Source organism: Garra rufa, chromosome 5 (genome assembly GCF_049309525.1).
Source record: "Garra rufa chromosome 5, GarRuf1.0, whole genome shotgun sequence".
In the NCBI taxonomy this organism is placed as follows: domain Eukaryota; kingdom Metazoa; phylum Chordata; class Actinopteri; order Cypriniformes; family Cyprinidae; genus Garra; species Garra rufa.
Window position 1 is genome coordinate 39,706,241 of NC_133365.1, and position 23,529 is coordinate 39,729,769.

At 35.5% G+C, this 23,529-nt stretch overlaps 3 protein-coding genes across 4 annotated transcripts; all 3 read left to right on the plus strand.

Moving 5' to 3' along the window:
- The first annotated feature begins 128 nt into the window (after positions 1 to 128).
- phf23a (PHD finger protein 23a) lies at positions 129 to 8,414 on the plus strand. The gene is made up of 5 exons (XM_073841050.1): positions 129 to 730; positions 1,305 to 1,336; positions 1,614 to 1,706; positions 6,586 to 7,135; positions 7,224 to 8,414. Exons 1-5 carry the CDS (start codon positions 703 to 705, stop codon positions 7,415 to 7,417), a joined length of 897 nt encoding a protein of 298 aa, XP_073697151.1. The 5' UTR covers positions 129 to 702; the 3' UTR covers positions 7,418 to 8,414.
- Positions 8,415 to 8,522: 108 nt separating this feature from the next.
- On the plus strand, positions 8,523 to 11,361 carry plscr3a (phospholipid scramblase 3a). The gene is made up of 7 exons (XM_073841051.1): positions 8,523 to 8,615; positions 9,016 to 9,104; positions 9,268 to 9,310; positions 10,148 to 10,368; positions 10,530 to 10,691; positions 10,806 to 10,964; positions 11,078 to 11,361. The coding sequence occupies exons 2-7, from the start codon at positions 9,045 to 9,047 to the stop codon at positions 11,135 to 11,137; spliced, it is 705 nt and encodes a 234-aa protein (XP_073697152.1). The 5' UTR covers positions 8,523 to 8,615; positions 9,016 to 9,044; the 3' UTR covers positions 11,138 to 11,361.
- Positions 11,362 to 13,195: 1,834 nt separating this feature from the next.
- Positions 13,196 to 23,247, plus strand: senp3a (SUMO specific peptidase 3a). 2 transcript variants are annotated; one of them, XR_012355604.1, is made up of 11 exons: positions 13,196 to 13,351; positions 15,444 to 16,158; positions 18,354 to 18,515; positions 18,611 to 18,722; positions 18,810 to 18,957; positions 21,053 to 21,100; positions 21,262 to 21,339; positions 21,960 to 22,097; positions 22,173 to 22,268; positions 22,377 to 22,427; positions 22,563 to 22,650. XR_012355604.1 is itself a non-coding variant. In XM_073840519.1 (11 exons), exons 2-11 carry the CDS (start codon positions 15,486 to 15,488, stop codon positions 22,671 to 22,673), a joined length of 1,605 nt encoding a protein of 534 aa, XP_073696620.1. In that variant the 5' UTR covers positions 13,196 to 13,351; positions 15,444 to 15,485; the 3' UTR covers positions 22,674 to 23,247. The 2 variants fall into 2 exon arrangements, 1 of the variants encoding a protein (XP_073696620.1); XM_073840519.1 differs by having other exon boundaries at positions 22,173 to 22,256; positions 22,563 to 23,247.
- The last annotated feature ends 282 nt before the right edge of the window (positions 23,248 to 23,529 follow it).

Genomic DNA, 23,529 nt, shown 5'->3' on the forward strand with positions numbered 1-23,529 from the left:
CGTTGTATATTTGGTCAGTTTTTGGATTATCTTTGACGATATGTCATGCATATTCATTACGTTCACATCAATATGCATCACGCAAAAAAAAGTCTGGCGCTCTTTGCGTGGTTGCGTCACAGGGTGATTCCTGTAGAGACCGCGCGTAACCCAGACGTTTGAGACTTTGTTGAATGCAGTTGCAAAACGCTCGATTTAGTTTTGTCGATATTCGAAAATTGATAGCGAACTTAGTTTTTTTCGTTTTTGCTTCGCGTTTTGTGGATACAATCAACGTGTCAGCCGTTTTGTAGATCCAAACCACCAGTTTAATTTCGCTGGTGATCAACGAGGATCGGATCGAAGACAAGATAGCACCATCATCATCATTGATAATTGAGGTCTAGGCGAATATAATACACGGTTCAGCTTCATTTTAGCTAAACCATAATGTAATCGTCGAAAAATCTGGTCGTTTGTTGAGTATTACAGTTTTGCTCACAAGACTAACGTTACTCTGAGCATATGGCAAACCTCCCTTCGGTTGTGCGGTAGCTTATTAGTTATCTGTTAAATTCAAAAACAACCGGACTTGCATGTATCTTGCATATATTTTCAACGGGAAGACATTTCGCTTTTCCTCAAAGTGACTCCACAAGATCCTTAGCAGGAAATCAAACGGCCGACAGTAAGAAATCCCCAACTTTGTGGTACCACCCCACCATGTTGGGTATCATGGATCATCACCAAGGTAAATATGTTATTTTTATTGTTATATACGTGTTTCTCTTTTTATTTTATTTTAGTGTCACACCGGTACTCGAAGTTTTAAACGAGCCTCGTGTAACACACCCATTTAACAAAGCGCTCCCGAATGGATTAACTACTCATGCTAGCAGTGAGCTATCCTCTTAGGTTAAGTACACCTAACATGGTCTATCTACTAACTCCAGATACATAATATATAATTTTCTAAGCATACTTGAATAGTTCGGATGCCAATTTGCTTCCTTGTTTTGCTGACTTGACAAGGTTGAAACTGCTCTTTAGCCTTTAGCTTAAGCAGCTTTGGTTCGGATGTTAATGTTTACACGAGCAAACCAGTCCACAAAACACTTGCAACAATGTTTAATGTTTTGAAATCGATTTCTTATGTTTACATCTGTAGTATTCCAATAATCACATGAGGAAATGACTTTTAAGTTACTTTAAACAGACCCAAATAGCCCAGGCTAAAGCTAACTTGACAGTTCATTTAAGGTTGTAACGTTAGTTTTAGCTTTTAACATTAACACTAATGATATTTTCTTCTGTTTCTTTTACAGACACCGTCCGAAAATGTAAAACGGAGGCTTTGGTAAGTGCTGTCGCAGTTCTGTTCTGTAATGGTTTTAAATGGTGACACTGTCGTTACTTATTTATAGCTTAGGCCACATGTGGCCGAACATGGGGGATGGGCTGTGGATAAGATCAGCGTCTGCCTGTAATCACTGACAGTAATTGGCAAAATTATTTTGGTTTTGAAAATGGCCTCAGATTGCTGACAAACTGGTGTTGTAGCTTTAGATGTTACTCTAATCGTACTATTAATTACTGTGATTGATCACTATTAATGTAATTTGTCTTTGTTCCAGCCTCCAGAGGGTAGGAAGAGGACCGTGGAGGATTTCAATAAGTTTTGCAGCTTTGTTCTGGCTTATGCTGGGTACATCCCACCCCAAAAAGAAGTGAGTTGAGTGTCAAAAAAAAACAGTCTTTTTGTATAGCACTTAAGTGGTAACTTTGATCATCTTCATGATAATCACCTGCTGCTGCTGCCTGTGTGTGTGTGTGTGTGTGTGTGTGTGTGTGTGTGTGTGTGTGTGTGTGTCCTTGTATTTATCACGTTATGGGGACCAAATGTCCCCATAAGGATAGGAATACCAGTAAATTTTGACCTTGTGGGGACATTTCTCAGGTCCCCATGAGGAAACAGGCTTATAAATCATGCACAATGAGTTTTTTTGAGGAAGTAAAAGTGTGCACAATTTCCTGTGAGGGCTAGGTTTAGGTGTAGGGAAGGTGTAGGGTGATAGCAAATATCGTTTGTACAGTATAAAAACCATTACGCCTATGGAATGTCCCCACAATTCACAAAAACAAACGTGTGTGTGTGTGTGTGTGTTCTGTTTTTTTGGAGAACCATTAAACCCTAATAATACATTCTGGTCTGTTTTGACCCGGTAGAGACTAGGGATGGGTCACGATTTTCGAATATTCGATTAGTTGATTTAATTACCGAATATCGAATAGGTTTGTGCGATTATTAATTTCCCCAAGTGTTCGGTGATGATGCGCGGGGGAGGGTGGCGCCGCCAATAACGCACTTCAAAGCTGTCAAGGACAACAGAAGAACATGATTTCTAATTCTAATAAAATGAATGAGAATGAAGTGCAGTGCAAACTCTGCCGTGCGAGGCTTGTTTATCATAGTTGAAACACAATGCAAAGGCTGTTCTCTGCGGCCGGAATATCTCAAACAAAACTCTGAATGGAAACGTGAAGATGCGCATGAATTGAAAAAATGCGCATAAAACGTATGTGCAAAATTAAGTAGGATAGACTTTTTGTCCGATAAGAAAAAAATGTGCATAAACTACAATAAGAAAACTTTAACAGAATAAATGCGCTTTAAAAAAGTCATGTGATTTTGCACGACGGAACGGGATAACTTGACTAACCATCTTGTTGCACAGCAATGTTGTTTTAGTGATTCTGAAATGCTTCCTGCTGTCACTTGCCCACCACGGCACCAGCCCCGCCGTCGTTTTGATTATTTTATTTTTAGTAATAAAAATCATTTAGTTCAGTTAGAGAACAAACAGTACAATTGAGAACTGAACGCGGCTGCTCAAAGCAGTCTAGTCGCATCTGGGGCAGGAGTCTGATTTCATCACATGAGGAGTGCAAGTCGAGTGAGGTGAGAAAGGCAATATGTTGGCAAAAGATTTAGTTTTTAAACGAAATGCAAAAGTGTCTGTTTTAAAAATAATTTGACTGCTGCCGTTTATCTAAAAGGTGATTTTGGAAGCTCATTGGAAGAACATTTGTTTATTTATTTGGTTCCACCGTGTTTGCTTATGTAACAGTTATTTTATTTTTGTTAATAAATGAATAATTCTATGTTTGATATAGACTAAATAATTTTGTCGTACTGTTTTGTTGATGTCCATTCAATTAATTGACACCGAATTGACGCTAAATCGAAAGTAAAATGCTCACGGTCTATTTAAAGCCATTTTAAATCAAAGGAAAGCGTGGGAACGAGGGAAAACTCTAACGAACTATCCCCAGCATTTTTTTTAATGCTATGAATGTTCATGCTCATTTTTAAAACAGAAATGTCTTGGCTTATGAGCAGCTGAATGCTAATCGATGGACTGTTACGTTAATAAGTGCCATAATTCGTTTATGTTTATTTATTATATTAATATTTCAGCAATCATACATTACAACCATTTAATGGCTTATGTTAAGACAGATTTGTTAAGACAGATTCTCAAATCAGGGTTTCCGCGGGGTCTTAAAAAGTCTTAAAAAGTCTAAAATTTAAAAATCAAAATTTTAGGCCTTAAAAAGTCTTAAATTCGCTGTTCTAGGTCTTAAATAATTTCACACAGGTCTTATTTTTCCGATGTCCATGTAACGCTACCTCTAATGCTCATTTAAATTCTCTTTTTGTTGTTTCCGTGGTGTTGTAGTTCTTTATTTCACTATTCCAAATATAATTTGCTGTATTTAAACTACAAATGAGACCAGCATGCAATAGCCAATCAGCTTTCTGTTATTGGCGGAGTGTCTCTCGGATTGTACCGCAGAAGTAAAATGGATTTAACTTTTTAGCTATGGGGAAGTGCAAGTTTAGCGATACTTAGCTTGAAAAAAAACTGAATATAGGGCTTGGCTAAGGCCAGTTGCTAACAACTAGATTTTTTTCCTCCCTCTGTGGAAGTTACTGCGTCTTCAGAATCGCAGTAGCAGAATACAGGTCAAACTACCTTTTTCTGTATATAATGTTATCAATAATAATAAGAAATATAGGTCGAGCTAGCTGACCGCCAGCGTTCGAAAAACTTTTAAAATGTTTTTTTTTTTTTACTTGCCCGACCGAACAAACCGCCTGATTAAAACTGAAGTGACAAAAACAACTAGTGAAGCATCCAAAGGCAAGAAAGATTTATATTTTAATACATTCAACGTAAACAGAAATTGATAATGGGTAGTGTATTTCTGGTCTATTTGTGACATACTTTAAAACAAATGAATGTAACAGCACTCTAAAGAAACACACTGAGGTAAAAATTTTAAATGTATAGTTTATTTATAACATGATATAGTTCAGTAATATACCAAGTGAACTTTTTGCTAAAAATTCTCACAATTACAAATGTTACATTAATTTTAGCTCAATAAAAAAGTAGTTAGTCAAGTAGTTACTTACATATTAGAGAATATGCAACATTAGCAGAAGCATTCTCCTAGCAACGTTCTGCTCTGATTCAGCGTTTTGCTCGAATCAGTTGAAATAACTCGCTCATGAAGTGACTTACCGCCACCTGCTGGTAATTTAGTGTGTTTAAAAGTATGCCTCCACACCCAACATTTCTAATGCATATATTTATAAATCAATAAATGTATTTAAAACATTAATCTCACTTTTAATTTTGCAGTGTAAATTATGTAATCTCACTGCTAACAGCCATTTAGAATTTATTGATAAATTCATAAAATAAATTTCAAAGGTAATGCATACATTTCAAAACTAAAAAAAGGCCTTTATAAAGGTAAATCAAATATGCAGATTTAAGATGTAAAAGCTAATAGAGCACTGATGAAAATATTGCTTCAGAATTTTTTTTTTACATCGGATATTTCTAGTGGTACTTTTATGGGGATATTTTGTGTGGAATAGTATCTGCTGATATGAAAAGTTCACTGTATATCGTAGTAATAAATTTAATTTATGACAGCCATGAAATTGCGTTTACTTTTTACATTAAACACATTAAATATTACATATATGCATGTAATATAATATCTATTTCCATTACAGGTTTCGGTCTTAAATTTCATATAAGGTGGTATTAAAAAGGTCTTAAAAAGTCTTAAATTTCACTTGTTCATATCTGCAGAAACCCTGTCAAATGAATTAAACAGTTTGTTATCATACACACTGAAAGTGTGAATGGTCTCGTGTCCTCTCTCTGTTTATGTATGTGCGTGCATACACGGGAGGGGTGCGATTTTCGAATAATAATCGAATAATACCCTGCGATTATCGAATAGTATTTTTGCTTAAAATGCCCATCCCTAGTAGAGACACATAAACATTCATTTTAAAATGCTTTATTTTTTTGAATAGAAACCAGTCTTTGGAAATGTAATAATTTAAAAGATATAACTATTAAAAATGTCAAACTTTAAATTTAGATATCAAATAAAGATTTACACACTTTTTTGTGCATGAAATTAGTCTCAAATACTTTTCATTTCAGTGGAGTTAATACTGGCAATTCTCTGATTGTACATTACCAGTCAAAAGTTTTTGAACAGTAAGATGTTTTTTTAAAGAAGTCTCCTCTGCTCACCAAGCCTGCATTTATTCGATCCAAAGTACAGCAAAATAGTACAATTTTGAAAATTTTTTACTATTTAAAATAACTATTTTCTGTTTAAATATATTTTAAAATGTAATTTATTCCTGTGATTTCAAAGCTGACTTTTCCTTTAGAAATCATTCTAATATTCTGATTTGCTGCTCAAAAAAACATTTATTATTATTATGTTGAAAACAGCTGAGTAGAACATTTATAAATGTCTTTATCATCACTTTTGATCAATTTAAAGCATCCTTGCTAAATAAGTATTCATTTCTAGCATTTCTTTCCATCCCCAAAAAATTATACTGACTCCAAGCTTTTAAATGGTATGTAGTGTGTAATGTTACAAAAGCATTTTATTTCAGATAAATGCTGATCTTTGAATCTTTCTATTAATCAAAGAATAGAAGGGAAAAAAATTACTTAACTGTTATAAATTTTGATAATATAAAAAAAGTTTCTTGAAGGTCAAATCAGCATTTTGGAATGATTTCTGAAATATCATGTGACACTGAAGACTGAAGTAATGATGCTGAAAATTTAGTTTTGATCACAGGAATAAAATGCATTTTAAAATGTATTCAAATAGAAGGAATTTATTTTAAATAGTAAAAATATTCCACAATTTTACAACTTTTATTTTGGATCAAATAAATGCAGGCTTGGTGAGCAAAAGAGAATTCTTTAAAAAAACATTAAAAATCTCCTATAAATGTATATAGTGATGCATTCCAAAAATATTCTCATAAATATCTTTTAGAAATCTCTATCAAAGTGTTTTTTTCTGTAGTTTATGTAAATTGAATTATTTATAGATTTAATTAATTAATCATTTAGTAATAATATGGTGATAACACAATTAATAACACAAGTTAAAATATGGTTTGCTAAAAAAAATATCAAGTCATGACCGTTTGCAGATTTTGAATGGATTATGAGAGTAAATTGTGCTGTTGTGTGTTTCCAGGAAAGTTCATGGTCTCCGTCTTCATCTCCATGTGCGCACGAGCTTTCTGAGCTCTCGGGCGAAGGCTCCGTAAAGGACAGCTGGACGGACACACACTCCGACCTCAACAACAGTCACAATTTGGTCCACAAATCTGAGACAGACAGCAGCAGCACAGACTTCAGCCATCTTCAGTCGGACAGCTCCTTAGACAAGATGAGATTGAAAGACTCTCTGAGCGAGATCCATCTGCATAGTAAAGCTGAGCGGAAGAAGGTGAAGAAACTCGGACGCTTATCTTTAGGAGGGCCAAGGAAAAGCATCTCAGAAGCAAGAGCGCATAAACAATCGAAAGCGGCACTAAAGAAAATGAAGAGAGCGGTAAAGGCTGAGAGACACTTTCCATCCACAAGCCCTACGAACGAGGGGATTCAAAAAGAGGAGGGCTTAACAGAACAAGCGGTTCACATGCACCAGGCGGAGTTTAAAATGGAGTCCAATCCAGAAACAGACCTGAGCTCTTGCGAAACGGACACATTGGTGACTGATGAGGATATTATGGTCGAGTCTGGTAAGTGTCTGATTAGACTTGTTATTAAAGCTATATACATTAAATACAATTCTCTTCAATCATCCTTATTTTGTTTTATCTATTGTAGGTGATGATTCATGGGATTTGATTACGTGTTATTGCGGGAAGCCTTTCGCCGGACGTCCCATGATCGAATGTGACGAGTGCTCCATATGGGTCCATCTCTCCTGCGCTAAAATTAAGAAGTCCAACGTACCCGACATTTTCTACTGCTACAGATGCAGGGACTCTAGGGGCTCCACGGTCAAAAGAGACCACTGAGAATGAATGTGTGTGTGTTTGTGTGTGTATTTAAACAGATGAGATGTTCTCATATCTGTGCTTTTTAATTTTCTGATTATTCTCAACCAATTAGTTCTGTTAAATTAAAAAAGCTGATTTATATGACTCCATTTGTTCTCCTTTGTTCTGCGTTGAAAGCCTGGTCTTGATTTTCAACATACAAAAACTCAAGCACTTATTTGCACTACTATATGAGAAGTGTTGTTTTGATTATACACAAACCTAAAATTAATATTGGGGGCAAATATGCACTATGACCACATGTTATGGAAAAATAAATAATTGATCTCTCTTGAGCCTACATCTCACACAACTTGTCAGGACATGCCTGGATCATATTTCTCACAAAGTCAATAGATAATTAAGCATATTTTCTCCCAAGTTGTCATATTTCTGAGATTCATTTAAATTCCAGTACATGCGTCCATTAAAAAAACAACTTCACTTCCGGTGAAGAGGTGTTCTAATTCAGTCTTTTTCAGTCTTGCCCCTTGAGGCCCCCTCAGCACACGTGTCGCACTAAACTGACACACCTTAGTTGGGTTATGGAGCAATGTATGGAACGGTTGATGAGTGCAAATAGGAGTGGTAGATAAGCGATACCTCCAGCACAGATCTGTACAACTCTCAAAAGCTGTTTAAATCAATGTAAATGATTTTCAGTCTTGTAATAAATATCCTTATTTTATTGTTACAAGATGATCACAGATTAACCTTTGACCATTATAAAGCAGATAACAGCATATTTAGACAGTTCTTGTTTTATCTTATTTCTGTCAACAACAATGGTAGAATTGTTTAGTTTTTGATTTTAGGACTGAAAACCGATTTCTCTTATTTTGTTTGTGTCCTACTCACCCCAGTGTATATAGTACATGTATGTACAGGTGTATATGTTTGAAAGATGAGGAAATGCTCTATTTTTCTGACCATTTACAAAAGTGAATTCTGAAAATAAATGTCCTTTTAAAGTCAAGCTTCCGTTCATTTGCACTGCCTTGTTTGCTGATGTCACTGCTCTTTCCATGAGCAATATCCAAAGGGAGTGTAGGCAAAGACCTTCACGTATACACACTTTTCCCTAGTCACATGCTGTGGCACAGGTGGATGACTCTTCACTCCACTTGCGATAACACCGTGCTTGCCATCAGTTGAACAATCAGCTACGTAACACGAGGTAAGCGCATATGAATATTGGATTTGCTTTTACCAATTCAAGCATCTTATTTTTTTGAGTGTAATTTCTACTTTGGTGTGCTTAATGGTCTCAGGTTCAAAAGTTCATGCAAATTATGTTTTGAAAATGCTTGTTCTGTACATTTGTAGGCAGGATATTTTCCTAACATATATCTGTGCTTCGTAAACATTTTTGTATTATAGAAATTGCTTCAAACACTTTCTTAGAGGATTATTAATGAATTAGTTGCTGATTTTTCCTTAACCATTTGAGTGCTGTTGACCTATATGATGAAAAACAAATATAGCTTATTTCCTGTCATTTTACCCCGGTTAAGCACAATGGTTTGTTTTATTTGTGAGGTGTGTAGTATAATGAATTTTTTGATTGTGTACTCTAGAAACCTTTTTGCTGCTTAGTGAGTTCAACATGGCTCAGCTTCATTCTAACCCAGCGGCTGTGCCACCTGGTTTGGAGTATCTTACACAGGTGGGTGTGCCATTTGAATTCAGTTATTTTAAAAAAAAAACAATAATAATTCAGAATTTCCGTTTTTGTTTGAACGATCCCTTAAATTTATACACAGTAATTAGTACTTTCTTATAGGAAAATGTACAAGGGAATATCTCTGTTTTCTGTTTTACTTTTACAGATTGACCAGATATTAGTCCATCAAAAGATTGAGCTCCTTGAAGGTAAAGTATATGAAATTGTTAAAAGCTTTTGTCATGTACACTACCAGTCAAACGATCAGTAAGATTTTTAATGTTTTTTAAGTCTACATTTATTTGATCTAAAATACAGCTAAAACTAAAATTTAGAAATATTTTTACTATTTAAAATAACTGATTTCTATTTGAATAGATTTTAAAATGTAATTTATTCCTATGATTTTAAAGCAGATTTTTTTGCATTATTACTCCAGTCACATGATCCTTCAGAAGTCATTCTAATATTCTGATTTGCTCCTCAAAAAACATTTATTATTATTATTATTACTATTATGTTGACAACAGCTGAGTAGAATTTTTTCAGGTTTCTTTAATGAATAGAAAGTTCAGAAGAACAGCATGTATCTGAAAGAAAAATTGTGGTAACATTATAAATTTGATCAATGTAAAGTAGCTTTGCTAAATAAAAATATTAATTTCTATCATCTCTTTCCACCCAAAAATTACACTGACTCTAATTGATATTTTGAGTGGTATAGTGTATAATGTTACAAAAGCTTTTTATTTCAGATAAATGCTTTCTGTTCATCAAAATATATTCAAATAGAAAGCAGTTATTTTAAATAGTAAAAATAGTTCACAATATTACTGCTTTTGCTATATTTTTGATCAAATAAATGCAGGCCTGGTGAGTAGAAGATTCGTACTGTTCAAAAACCTTTGACTGGTAGTGTGAGACAAAAAAGTTCAATAACTTTAAACCTATATTCAATTATCCCTTAAATTTTTGTTGAACATAATAAATTGGTGTCACTGAATTATAAATCAAATGCTAACGAACAAATTTCTCTGCTTTTCCAGCCATTATTGGCTTTGAGACCAATAACCAGTATGAGATTAAGAACAGCATGGGTCAAAAGATCTTCCATGCTAAAGAAAACACTAACTGCTGCATACGGAATCTCTGTGGCCCTCTGAGGAGTTTTGAGCTGGAGATAAAAGATAATTTTGATCAGGAAGTGATTCACTTAAGCAGGCCTTACCGCTGCATATCCTGCTGTTGCTTCTGCTGTCTTCAAGAGGTAACAACTCAGAATGCAGCTGAAATTCTGTGTCGAGTTTTTCTTACCTTTGGAGAGAGAGAGAGAAAAAATAAAAAAAACATTGCTGTAAATACAATATACATTATACACTTTATATCTATTTATATAACCCGTTCTCTAATTCTTTTTCCTGTCCATAGATGGAGGTACAGGCTCCACCGGGGAATACAATAGGCTACATCAAGCAAGACTGGCACATGTTTAAGCCCAAATTCTCTATCTATGACATGTCCAAAACAAAGATGCTGTCCATCGAAGGGCCTCTGTGTGCCATCAGCTGCTGTGGGGATGTGGATTTTGAAGTATGTGTTTATGTGTGATGACTGTGCTGTAATATTCATGTGTGTTTTAAAGACCAAAACAAAAAGTAACAGTTTGACTAAAAGTTATGTGCGTTTGTCTGTCCTCTGGTGCAGATTACCGGTAAGGATGGGCAGTCTGTAGGTCGTGTCAGTAAACAGTGGTCTGGTTTCATCAAAGAGTCACTGACTGATACAGATAATTTTGGCATTAACTTTCCCATGGACTTGGATGTGAGGATGAAAGCAGTTCTGCTGGGAGCATGTTTCCTTATAGTGAGATATGACACAAAACATTCATTCATCCATCAGTTTTGCTATTTCCTGTTACTTTCTTTATATGATCATTCATATATTGCACTTTATCATTTTTCTGTGTTGTTTTGCAGGACTTCATGTTCTTTGAGCAGACTGGTGATTCAGGACAGAGATGCAGTGTGTTTGGCTAGTTCTCTTGATAAGATATATTCATTAAGATATACTCCTGATATATTCATAGGTATTACTACATGTATCGCTTCTATGTACTTTCTTTTTTTGTTCTAACATTAGTAAAATCACTATAAAATCATTTTACAAAATAGTTGTATCACATTCAGGCTATAGCTAAAAAATGTTTTAGATTTTCTCTTTTGTAAGAATATTAAATAATACTGTACATTTCCTTCTAAAATCTCCTTGCTTTCTTGTCATGCATCATCAGTTTTTTGAAAACAAAGTTAGGAAATTACAATTTACAGTTTTTTTTTTATTGAACTTCCAAGGAAAGACATTTGCCTTATCATGCTTATCAGATTTTTAAAAAACATATACGTTATCACTGCTGGTTATGAATGCTCATTTCTAGTCATAATTCCCAACTGTAGAGCATGACTAAGAATTTTTCTTAGTTACATACATAAAGATTAAACTGTGCAATTTTCAGCAGTTATCTGCCAACAAAGAGCTGGTTGATAATTAACCTATTTAGTGCTACATACAGTTGCAATCAAAATTATTCAACCCTCCACAGACTGCAGTACTTTTTTTAAGATCCATGACCATAAAAATTGCATCTATAACAGATTACTGGCATATTAAAAGTTATAATGTGAATAAATAATTATTATTATTTTTTTAGCTTTTTTTAAAAAGACACAGCATGTCATAATTATTCAACCCTTTTTCAACATTGCTGTTTTTTGTTACTTATTTATATGGTGAGTATGTCTTAAAACACAAGCAGAAACTATTAGAAAACAGAATTAGCTTGAGCTGTTACACATACATACTGTACAGTTAGCCCATGCATGTGCTTACGTTTGCGTAGCTAATATGACAAAGTCAACAGAGCTCTCACAAAAGCTATAGAGAATCTATAGATTCTATAGAGAAAGTAATTTTTATTACTTTAGAAAAGCCATAGGTAGATTTCCAAGACAAAAGTTCCTAGAGACACAGCTGGTAGCCTTATTCTTTCTCTTAAAACCTTTGAGGGTGTTAAAAATGCACAATATCATAAAATGTTAAATATCATTAAAAAACCTACAATATACAGTCGTGGCCAAAAGTTTTGAGAATTACATAAATATCGGAAATTGGATAAGTTTTTATAATAGCAATTTGCATATACTCGATTGCAACTTTAATTGTGAGATTCGCACAGACCTCCAGAGTTTCAGAAGGTTTGAATGTAACAACCTGAGTAACTAAACATTGAATTGAATTTTTTTTTTACATTTTAAAAATTAAACATCATTTTAAAGATGCTCACAATAGAGTATGAAGTTCTGCATAAATGTTTCAAATATACTTTTTGTGCCCCTGGACCACAAAACCAGTCTTAAGTAGCACAGGTATATTTGTAGCAATAGCAAAAAAAAAAATACATTGAATGGGTCAAAATTATCGATTTTTCTTTTATGTCAAAAATCATTAGGATATTAACTAAAAATCACGTTCTATGAAAATATTTTGTAAATGTCCTACCGTAAATATATCAAAACCTAATTTTGGAAAAGTAATATGCTTTGCTAAGAACTTCATTTGGACAACTTTAAAAACATTTTATTTATTTTTTTGCATCCTCAGATTCTAGATTTTCAAATAGTTTTTATCTCGGCCAAATATTGTCCTGTCCTAACAAACCACGCATCAATGGAAAGCTTATTTATTTAGCTTTCAGATGATGTATAAAGCTCAATTTCGAAAAATGTACCCTTATGACTGGTTTTGTGGTCCAGGGTCACATTTATCAGTCAAGAACATACTAGTATTGCACTTTTAATTTAATATTCAATCGTCACAATTCTTAATATCTGTGAATGTTGGTCATGGTAATATTTTATTTACTCTTTTATTGTATTTGAGAGAGGGTGTGTTAATAGCTTGTGGAAACACTTAAAATAGCATTATGGGATCCTATTGTACTCGACAATACTCACAAATTAATTTTCAGATGTATTTTATGTTCCTGGTTATCGCGCACACCGACGTGACGTCATAGAGACGCGGCGGAAGAAGAGTGTTTTCGCTCTAAAGAAGCGCCAGCTCTCATTGAATGAGCCAAGATTTAAATCAGCCTCTATTTTACCTTTCATTTTACATCCTCGCAAAACTTAGTTACCCGCTTTTTGCGTTGCCAGACAACGCCTAAGGTTTTGGCTTGAAGTTACGGTTAAACGGTGAGTAATCGGTGGTGCCGACACCCCACATTTTCTGCATCGCGACACCGGAGGCCGAACAGTGTTTATTTGTGATCGGTGCTTGATTTGCCCGCTGGAATGATGCGTTATATGACCAATGCTTGTGGCGCTCTGCTCTAATAAAAACTTAAAATATAATTTTAGCCAAATAGCAGCCTGCTGTATTAGAGATCCTACAAATCCTCCTCCACTAAACATTTTTGATATAATTCAGAGTAAAAGAGCAGAACAAAGCGCATCGTGCACGAGTTTATCTCCGCTGCTCCAGCACTGCCGTTGCTTTGCCTCTCTCTGACAACTGCATGTGCTAGTTTTGCTTTAAACAACATTAAATGGTAAAGTACTTTTACGTAAACGGTTAAATGAACACAGTGTCCTAACAGTAATAATTATGAACGCTTATTCGTATAATGTATCATAAGTTTTGAGCCTTTGGTACCAAGGGACCCACATTTTTTTTTTTTGACATTTCTCTTTATTGCTTTTGTAATTACTTTAAAATAAACTCAAATAACAAAATCAGAAACCTATCTTTTCATTAAACTCATGTCACGATTTAGTTTGATACACAATACTGATCCCATGATACATACTCGCATGGTACTTTAAATATGGGGAAAATAGTTAAATGTTTTTTTACAGTTAACATAAAGTACAAATTGTTAAAATTTGGTATTACATCAGGAATGATCTTCGTCCTTCTTCATGCACAGAGCAATTGTGATCTGCTTAGCTAAAAACACAGAATTATGTTAAAACAGTGCACTCTGACCCAGACTATATACATTTAAACATTTTTTTATGTTGTATTGAATTAATCTATTTAATTTTTTTATTAATAATGATTAATAAGCACAGAAGCTGATGAAGCTTCAATGAAACATATTTTCAAGGGAGGCCTGATTGAAATACAATATTAGAGCTATTTATTAGTATTATTAAAATATATTTTATTTATTTATTTTTAAAGTTCACATTAATTCAAAATTGAGGTTATATTTACTTTGTTACCACACATTGCTAGTCTTGAAGTGAACAAATAATCTGTGATTGATCCACAGATTCATGCACATCTGTGCTACTTAAAAATTTGGTGCTCTAAAATCAAACCTGTTGTTCCAAACTTGTTAGTTTCTTTTCTTTTGAACACAAAAGAAGATATTTTCAAGAATGTTGCTAATCAAACATTTTACGGCAGCCATTGACTCCTATTGTATGGATCCAAAATACAAATAGAAGTCCGTGGCTACCATCAACTGTTTGGTTAACAAGATTCTTCAAAATATCTATTGTGTTCACCGGAATAAAGAAACTCATACAGGTTTGGAACAATTTTTTTTACCTGTCCTTTTAAAAATATAATTATATAATATAAAGATATTTTTTTTTAGTGGGTGCAGGACACTATAGTTCACATATGTAAGTAAGGAAAACAAAATTAATAACATTCATACAGTAGACTACCAGTAAAATTAATAAAAATTTGCGACCACACTTTGACCTGAACACGTTTTGAACAAGTGTTTTTTTCTTTAATTGCTAATGCAACCTTTTTACACCACAGACTAAACAAACTTAAGCATTGATAGGTAATAGGTCAACAAAGTATTGATAGTTGTGTAAATATTGTCATACTAACAGTTGTCTGAATTTTTGGTTGATTGTACATACCTTTCTATCAAAGGAAGTCATTTTCATTTTCAGTTCTTGTCTTATTTTATTACCATTTTCTAAACTATAGCGGATAAAATTATAATGTAAGAAATGTTGAAGTTGTCTAAATAAATTTTGATTTGACTGTAAGTCAGATTTTAACTGGCTTGGTATGTTCTACACTTTTGTTGATCTTTGTTTTTTAGTTTGGTTAATTGGACTGTTTGTAAATTGTGCTTTCGCCACAAAGACCTGAAAGAAACCAGTTAAATGCACAAAAAAGAATCTTAATATTCTTATCTCAAGAGTTTTATTCATGTTTCATGTCACTGAATGTGGTTGCATTCTAATTTTTTTGCATTTACCATTCAGTTGTTTCTCTACTTTGACAACTGCCTTGTTTTCTATCATGCATTAGCGAGGAGGCAGGCTGGCGCAGGTCGCAGGGTGCTCCTGGATCATGAGAGACAGTGGCAGCAGCCTGGCTCAAACACACTGGTCCAATGAGCTGACGCTGACCGCAGGGCAAGAGGGCGCAGGGGGCGGGGGTGCCATTGGAGGTGGCCATTTAATGAATCCAGCTATGGCCCAACATGCCCCAAGCCCGGCCCACTTCAAACTGGGGCGCAGAGAGGAAGACGTCAGGATGTGGGGTGCAGACTATACTGTCCCTGAGGTGAACGATGAGGAGGAAAATGAAAATGTGGAGATGGAGAGTGATGAGGATGTGCTGGACAAAAAAGCTGAGGGTGGTCTGCAGTGGAATGATAACAGTGACGATGATGATTGGGGCTCGCCAGAGCACTCAAAGCTGGTGGAAATGGATGTCAGTGTTACAGATGACTTTACCCACTGTAGGGCCGAAACTAGCCCCAGTCCCCTCAAAGAGAGGAAGCTAGCCCGGTTGCGCTATCGGGGCCAGAGGTGTGTGAGTGCACGCTACCGTTTGGCCCAGCAGTGGAGAACTTGGCGCCAGCGAGCCAAATGGGCAGGAACTATGGGATACAGGAGGATACACAGATGTCACAGACGCCGCCACTCGTTCAATCGACCTTTCCAGAGGCAGTCTGGCAGTTCATTGATAAATGGAGGACGTTTGAGGACAAGAGAGGAGAGAGGAGCTGATTCATCTGGTGAGTATTAACTCTCTTATTGACATTTGTGAATTAAAAAAAAATAATAATAATAGGTTAGTCTTGCCAGTTTTTTTTTTTTTACAGTTAATAAGATTAATTGTTTAGCATGTGATATACTTGGCTAGTTCTAAATAAGTTCCTCAGTTAAAAGTGTATAATGTGAACATTTGAAATCTTGAACATTGTCTATGCAATATTGCAATTGGTGCAGGTAAAGATAATTCATCATTTTATTTAAATATTTATTACTTTTATTGTCGGTATTGTTCCAGAATCTGTTTTGGCAAAGGTATGCTACAGTCAATTACATTAAAAGGGATAGTTCACCCAAAAATGAAAATTCTGTCATGAATTACTCACCATTATGTCATTCCAAACCTGTAAGACCTTCATGCATCTTTAAACACAAATTAGGATATTTCTGATTAAATCCGAGAACTTTCTGACCCTACATAGACAGCAACGCAACTACCATATTCAAGGCCCAGAATGGTAGTAAGGACATTGTTAAAATAGTCCACCCAGAAGAAATCGTTAAATAAAGATGTTATTTTTGTTTTCTTTGCACAGAAAAAGTATTCACATAGCTTCATAAAATTACGATTGAACCATTGATGTCACATGGGCTATTTCAACAATGTCTGTACTACCTTTTTGGGTTTTGAAAGTGTCAGTTGCATTGCTGTCTACAGTGACAGTCGTGGCCAAACATTTTGAGAATTACATAAATATTGGAAATTGGAAAAGTTGCTGCTTAGGTTTTTATAATAGCAATTTGCATATAGTCCAGAATGTTATGAAGAGTGATCAGAAGAATTGCATAGTCCTTCTTTGCCATGAAAATTAACTTAATCCTGAAAAAAACTTTCCACTGCATTGTTAAGAAGGCTTCAGGGCATCCAAAAAAGTCCAGCAAGCGCCAGGATCGTCTCCTAAAGAGGATTCAGCTGCGGGATCGGAGTGCCACCAGTGCAGAGCTTGCTCAGGAATGGCAGCAGGCAGGTGGGAGCGCATCTGCACGCACAGTGAGGCCAAGACTTTTGGAAGATGGCCTGGTGTCAAGAAGGGCAGCAAAGAAGCCACTTCTCTCCAAAAAAAAATCAGGGACAGATTGATCTTCTGCAAAAAAGTATGGCGAATGGACTGCTGAGGACTGGGGCAAAGTCATATTCTCCGATGAAGCCTCTTTCCAATTGTTTGGGGCATCTGGAAAAAGGCTTGTCCGGAGAAGAAAAGGTGAGCGCTACCATCAGTCCTGTGTCATGCCAACAGTAAAGCATCCTGAGACCATTCATGTGTGGGGTTGCTTCTCATCCAAGGGAGTGGGCTCACTCACAATTTTGCCCAAAAACACAGCCATGAATAAAGAATGGTACCAAAACACCCTCCAACAGCAACTTCTTCCAACAATCCAACAACAGTTTGGTGACGAACAATGCATTTTCCAGCACGATGGAGCACCGTGCCATAAGGCAAAAGTGATAACTAAGTGGCTCGGGGACCAAAACTTTGACATTTTGGGTCCATGCCCTGGAAACTCCCCACATCTTAATCTCATTGAGAACTTGTGGTCAATCCTCAAGAGGCGGGTGGACAAACAAAAACCCACTAATTCTGACAAACTCCAAGAAGTTATTATGAAAGAATGGGTTGCTATCAGTCAGGATTTGGCCCAGAAGATGACTGAGAGCATGCCCAGTCGAATTGCAGAGGTCCTGAAAAAGAAGGGCCAACACTGCAAATATTGACTCTTTGCATAAATGTCATGTAATTGTCGATAAAAGCCTTTGAAACGTATGAAGTGCTTGTAATTATATTTCAGTACATCACAGAAACAACTGAAACAAAGATCTAAAAGCAGTTGAGCAGCAAACTTTGTGAAAACTAATATTTGTGTCATTATCAAAACATTTGGCTACGACTGTATGCGGCAGAAAGCTCTCAGATTCCATCAAAAATATCTTAATTTGTGTTCCGAACATTAACCAAGGTCTTACAGGTTTGGAACGACCTGAGGGTGAGAAATTAATGACACAATTTTCATTTTTGGGTGAACTATCCCTTTAAAATGACAAAATTACATAATATCGTAATACTGAGCAACTGAAAGAAACTGGCACAGCATTCCAACTTGTGACATCTGTTCATTTATCCTTCGTCTTGGCTATTAGTGACCCCTATTGATTTCTTAGGCTCCTGTAGCACAAATGGGGTTCCAAAAGGAAGGGATGGTATCCATGGTACAACTATGGGGGACAGGGAGGGACGGGCCTCCCCTGCTAGTTTCCAGTCTCAACGGGAAAAGTCCTCCCCACAGAATCAACTTAGCAGCGAACACATCTCTTGTGTACAAGGTATATATAATTTTTTCTAAATATGGAACAGGAACTTGTAGTATTTAACAATATTTTTACTGATGGTTATTCTTCTCACTTCTACTTTTCCTCAGGTATTCTAGATGAGTTTCTTCAACAGTATGGCAGTTTGATTCCCATCCACGTGGATGAAGTGGTGGAGAAGCTTCAGGAGATCTTCAGCGAGAGCTTTTCAAGTCCTCAAAGGTCATGATATTTAAAATGCCATGTTGATGAAAGATTTGACGGTGAAGTCTCAATTTGTGTACAATTTTAACTTGTGTCTGTTTACAGGAAGTTAATGGTGCAACATTTAATGCAGTCCTACCAGCGCATGTCCGGAAGTGCGGTGATGCGGGGGTTTCGTGTAAATTACAAACGGCATGTCCTCACCATGGATGATCTGAGCACGCTCTATGGCCAGAACTGGCTCAACGATCAGGTAGGTTAATAACATGATAACATTATTGATGAATTTTATTCATAATATTGGGTCGTATTCACTAATCATGTGTAAAGTCAGGGCTAGACTTACTAAACAGGGCAAATTAGCATTGGAGCACAATTCCATAAAAGCGCAGATGGGAGGCGGAAATTCTGCGTGTGATTTACTGACAATGCACACATTTAAGAACACAGAAGCAGACAGATCATTTCCATAATGACCGGCCAGTCTACCAAGAGCAGAGCAAATTATTGTTTTAAGATATGCTTTTTGGGAGTTAAGTAATGACGCAAATACCAGTAATTTGACGGTCGCAAACATTAGTAAATAGCAGTGCGTAATTCATTTTAATACTCTCCTCCCATAAATTTGCGTCTAAATAGGAAACTACAAGTGCACATTCAATAAGGTCAGGTGGAAAAATAACTGTCCATGCCTTTTCAGTGCTAATTCTTTACTGCGCATCTTTAGTAAATCCTGGCAGTACTATTTTAATGCTAAAATATGTTTTATTTATTTATTTTATTTTTTAATTTAGGATGCAATTCAGAACCAACTCAAATTGTGATTGCACTACAATACCTATCACAATCCTGTATAAGCATATGCTATCATTCATTTATTTAGAAAATCTTCTATACTCACCTGGACTGCATTCATTTGATCAAAAATAAAGTAAAATCAGTAATATTGTGAAATATTATTACAGTTTAAAATATTTTTTTGTATTTGAATACATTGTAAAATAAAATGCATTTCTCTGATGACAAAGCTGAATTTTCAGCATCATTAGTTTCTATGTCCTCTTTATTTCTATGTCTATGTCACAGTCTTCTATGTCACTTGATCCTTCAGAAATCATCATTCAACAAACATTTCATATTATCAATGTTAAAAATAGTTGTGCTGCTGAAATTGAACCATTCCAGAAGTTCATTTCCAGAACTAAAATTTACAGATAATGTACTCACCCCCTTGTCATCCAAGATGTTCATGTCTTTCTTTCTTCAGTTGTAAAGAAATTGTTTTTTTAAGAAAACATTTCAGGATTATTCTCTATATAGTGGACTTCTATGGTGCCTGAGTTTGAACTTAATGCATCTGTAAACCAAATGCGTTTGTAACGATCCCAGCCGAGGATGAAGGGTCTTATCTAGTGAAACAATCTGTTATTTTTTTTTTATTACAATTTATATACTTTTAAACCTCAAATGCTCGTCTTTTCTAGCTCTCTCTGAACTTTTTTTTTTTTTTTTTTGGTTCAAGACAGTTAGGGTATGTCGAAAAACGTCCATCTCATTTTCTCTCTCAACTTCAAAATTGTCCTACATCGCTGTTTTACCTTTTTTGTTAAGGTTGTTTGATCTTCTTTGCATGTTCCTTTTGCAAACACTGGGTTGGTACTTCTGCAGCGATGTAGGATGATTTTAAAATGATTTTTGAGTTTGAAGGTGAAAATAAGACTAACTGTTTTGAACCAGAGATGCACAGATCATGCACATCGCAGAGCTACGAGACAAGCATTTGAAGTTAAAAAGTATACAAATTTGAAGAAAAAAAAAAAATAACCGATCGTTTCGCTAGATGAGACCCTTATTCCTCAGCTGGGGTCGTTTACAGCCGCATTTGGGATTGTTTGAAGCTGCATTTAAACTGCATTTTGGAAGTTCAAACTCGGGGCACCATAGAACTCCACTATATGAAGAAAAATCCTGAAATGTTTTCCTCACAAAACATAATTTCTTTACAACTGAAGAAAGAAAGACATGAATTCGTGGATGACAAGGGGGTGAGTACATTATCTGTAAATTTTTGTTCTGGAAGTGAAATTGTGTGAAAGCATTTTTGGCACATTTAAGGGCACTTGTTGTTAGTGAATGTTCTTTGTTTCTCTATTGTAGACGATCAGATTTTAAATTGTAACTCTCACAGTACTTTTGTCACTGTTATATTACTTATACATCAGTCTGTCAGAGTTGCATAGAGAAGATATCCACAGTTATGACTCTTTATTTGCTGAATGGGGGGCCCTTGTTCTGGGGTTGTGCTGAATAAGCTCTCTCTTACATCTGTAACTCACTGCGTCACCTAGGTCATGAACATGTATGGGGATTTGGTCATGGATGCTGCCTCTGAAAAGGTGGGCAAACATACACGCACACACATACATACGTGAGCACAAAGGAATTTTACTCATTACAAAGCCACTGTTTGACACATAAGTTCTTATAATGGCTATGTGAATTAGTTCTTATTCACACTCTTTCACCATCTCACTGTGACTTGTTCTTTAATTTACAGGTCCACTTTTTCAACAGCTTCTTTTATGACAAACTTCGGACGAAAGGTTACGACGGGGTCAAACGGTGGACAAAAAATGTCAGTACTGGGGATAAGGAAGGATTTTGTCTGTCTTCCACATCTCTTTTATTAATACTTGCACCTTTGTGACCCTGGACCACAAAACCAGTATTAAGTAGCATGTATATTTGTAGCAATAGGCAAAAATACATTGTATGGGTCAAAATTTTAGATTTTTCTTTTATGCCAAAAATCATTAGGATATTAAGTAAAAATCATGTTTCATGAAGATATTTTGTAAATTTCCTACCGCAAATATATTAAAAGTTAATTTTTGATTAGTAATTTGCATTGCTAAGAACTTCATTTGGACAAATTTAAAGGCAATTCTCTCTCTCTCTCTCTCTCTCTCTCTCTCTCTATATATATATATATAGTACCCTTAGACTCCAGATTTTCAAGTAAAACCATACATCAATGAAAAGCTTATTTATTCAGCTTTCGGATGATGTATAAATTTCAATTAAAAAATGTACCCTTATGAATGGTTTTGTAATTCAGGGTCACATGACTGTAAAGTTTATCAGCTTTTTTTTTTTTACTTGTGGCAAAAAGTGAGGTGGATAAAACATCATTATTGTAGTACTACATTTGTTTCTTTCACTGTTGTTTATTTCGCTGTTAAATCTCCTCATTAGGTGGATATTTTCCAGAAGAAGTTCTTATTGATCCCTATTCATCTGGAAGTGCACTGGTCATTAGTGTGTGTGAATGTTCCTCAGCGTAGCATCACATATTTCGATTCCCAGAGGACACTGAACCGTCGTTGCCCCAAAGTAGGTGTTGTTTGTTCTAATGATTTTATTTTAATGGCTACAGTCCTTGTATCAACGTGTCTTTTTGTTTTACAGCACATTGCCAAATACCTGCAAGCGGAGGCAATCAAGAGAGAACAGAAGGAGTTTTATACAGGGTGGAAAGGCTTTTTCAAAATGGTAGGGTGAAAGGTGAATTTGATGTGTGTTTTGTGTGTTAGTGAAAGTATGAGAGAAAAGAGAGTGGAAAAGCATTTTTGTGTATGTTTTGTTGATTTTTCTGTCTTTGGAATGTTCTAGAATGTGGCAAGGCAGAACAATGACAGCGATTGTGGAGCTTTTGTCCTTCAGGTTAGCATTTTTTCCTTATGAGTCAGTTCTCTTTTTGTATATTATCTGTGTTTTTTAACACTGGAGTTGTAAGTATAAAATAATGTTAATTTGTGTCTTTTACTCACGTTCACTCTTCTCATCGTTGTTCTCCAGTACTGTAAGTGCCTGGCCCTGGAACAGCCTTTCAGCTTTGGTCAGCAGGATATGCCCAAGCTACGAAGACAAATGTACAAAGAACTGTGTCACTGTAAACTGTCTCTGTGAGACCGTGAAAGAGACCGTGACATCTTACACTTTGAAATAAGCTCCAAGTCCAGACAGCTTGTAGGCGGGAGACGTGCAAACGTTTTTAACCCTCTTTTTGTTCACTGACTTTGTATTTTGACTTGGTGAATGCCATACTTTGTTCAGCCCAGTTGTTCGTTTGCTCAGATCAAAACGCAAGAGGAGTTGTTTTCTAGAAATGGGAAGGGGAGTTGACTTCAATCAACGGTTCATTAGGTGCCGCCATTTTGTTGGCAATTCTGTTTTTTATTTTTACGTTCTTGATGTCAGTAACTTGTATGCTAAAGGTAATACCATCGACTCGTGAGGGAGGAGACTTGCAGACATTTTAAAAATGTAATGCGATATTCATAAACTGAGAGTCAATACGGACCACAACACTATATGAGCATTTTTGTTTGTTCAATATTGTTTGTCTGTTGTTATGTACCTGTGCGATTTAAAGATGCAAAACTATGGAGATGAAAAAAGAGCAGCTGTAAATTAAACTGTTTTATATCTTTTGAGATGCATACGTTGTTGTAAGATGTACTAATAAAAACTGAAGAAAATACCGGAGCCTCATTAATTTGTGCATAATGGTAGTCATAATATTACAGTTCTTGTGTAGTAGTTTGTTATCTGGTGACTTAAATGGTTATAAATACAGCAGCTAACTATTAAAAATAGGCCTACTGTTAGTTGGGATGACAAACTAGGCTAACTACATTTCTGTGTTTGGATCAGTTTACTCTAGAACCACAAACAGTTGTATAGGTGTTGAATTTCCGCTACAGTATAGGAGTCGCCACAGGAGGACTTAAAATGAAATTTAGTATACAAAAATAAACATGTC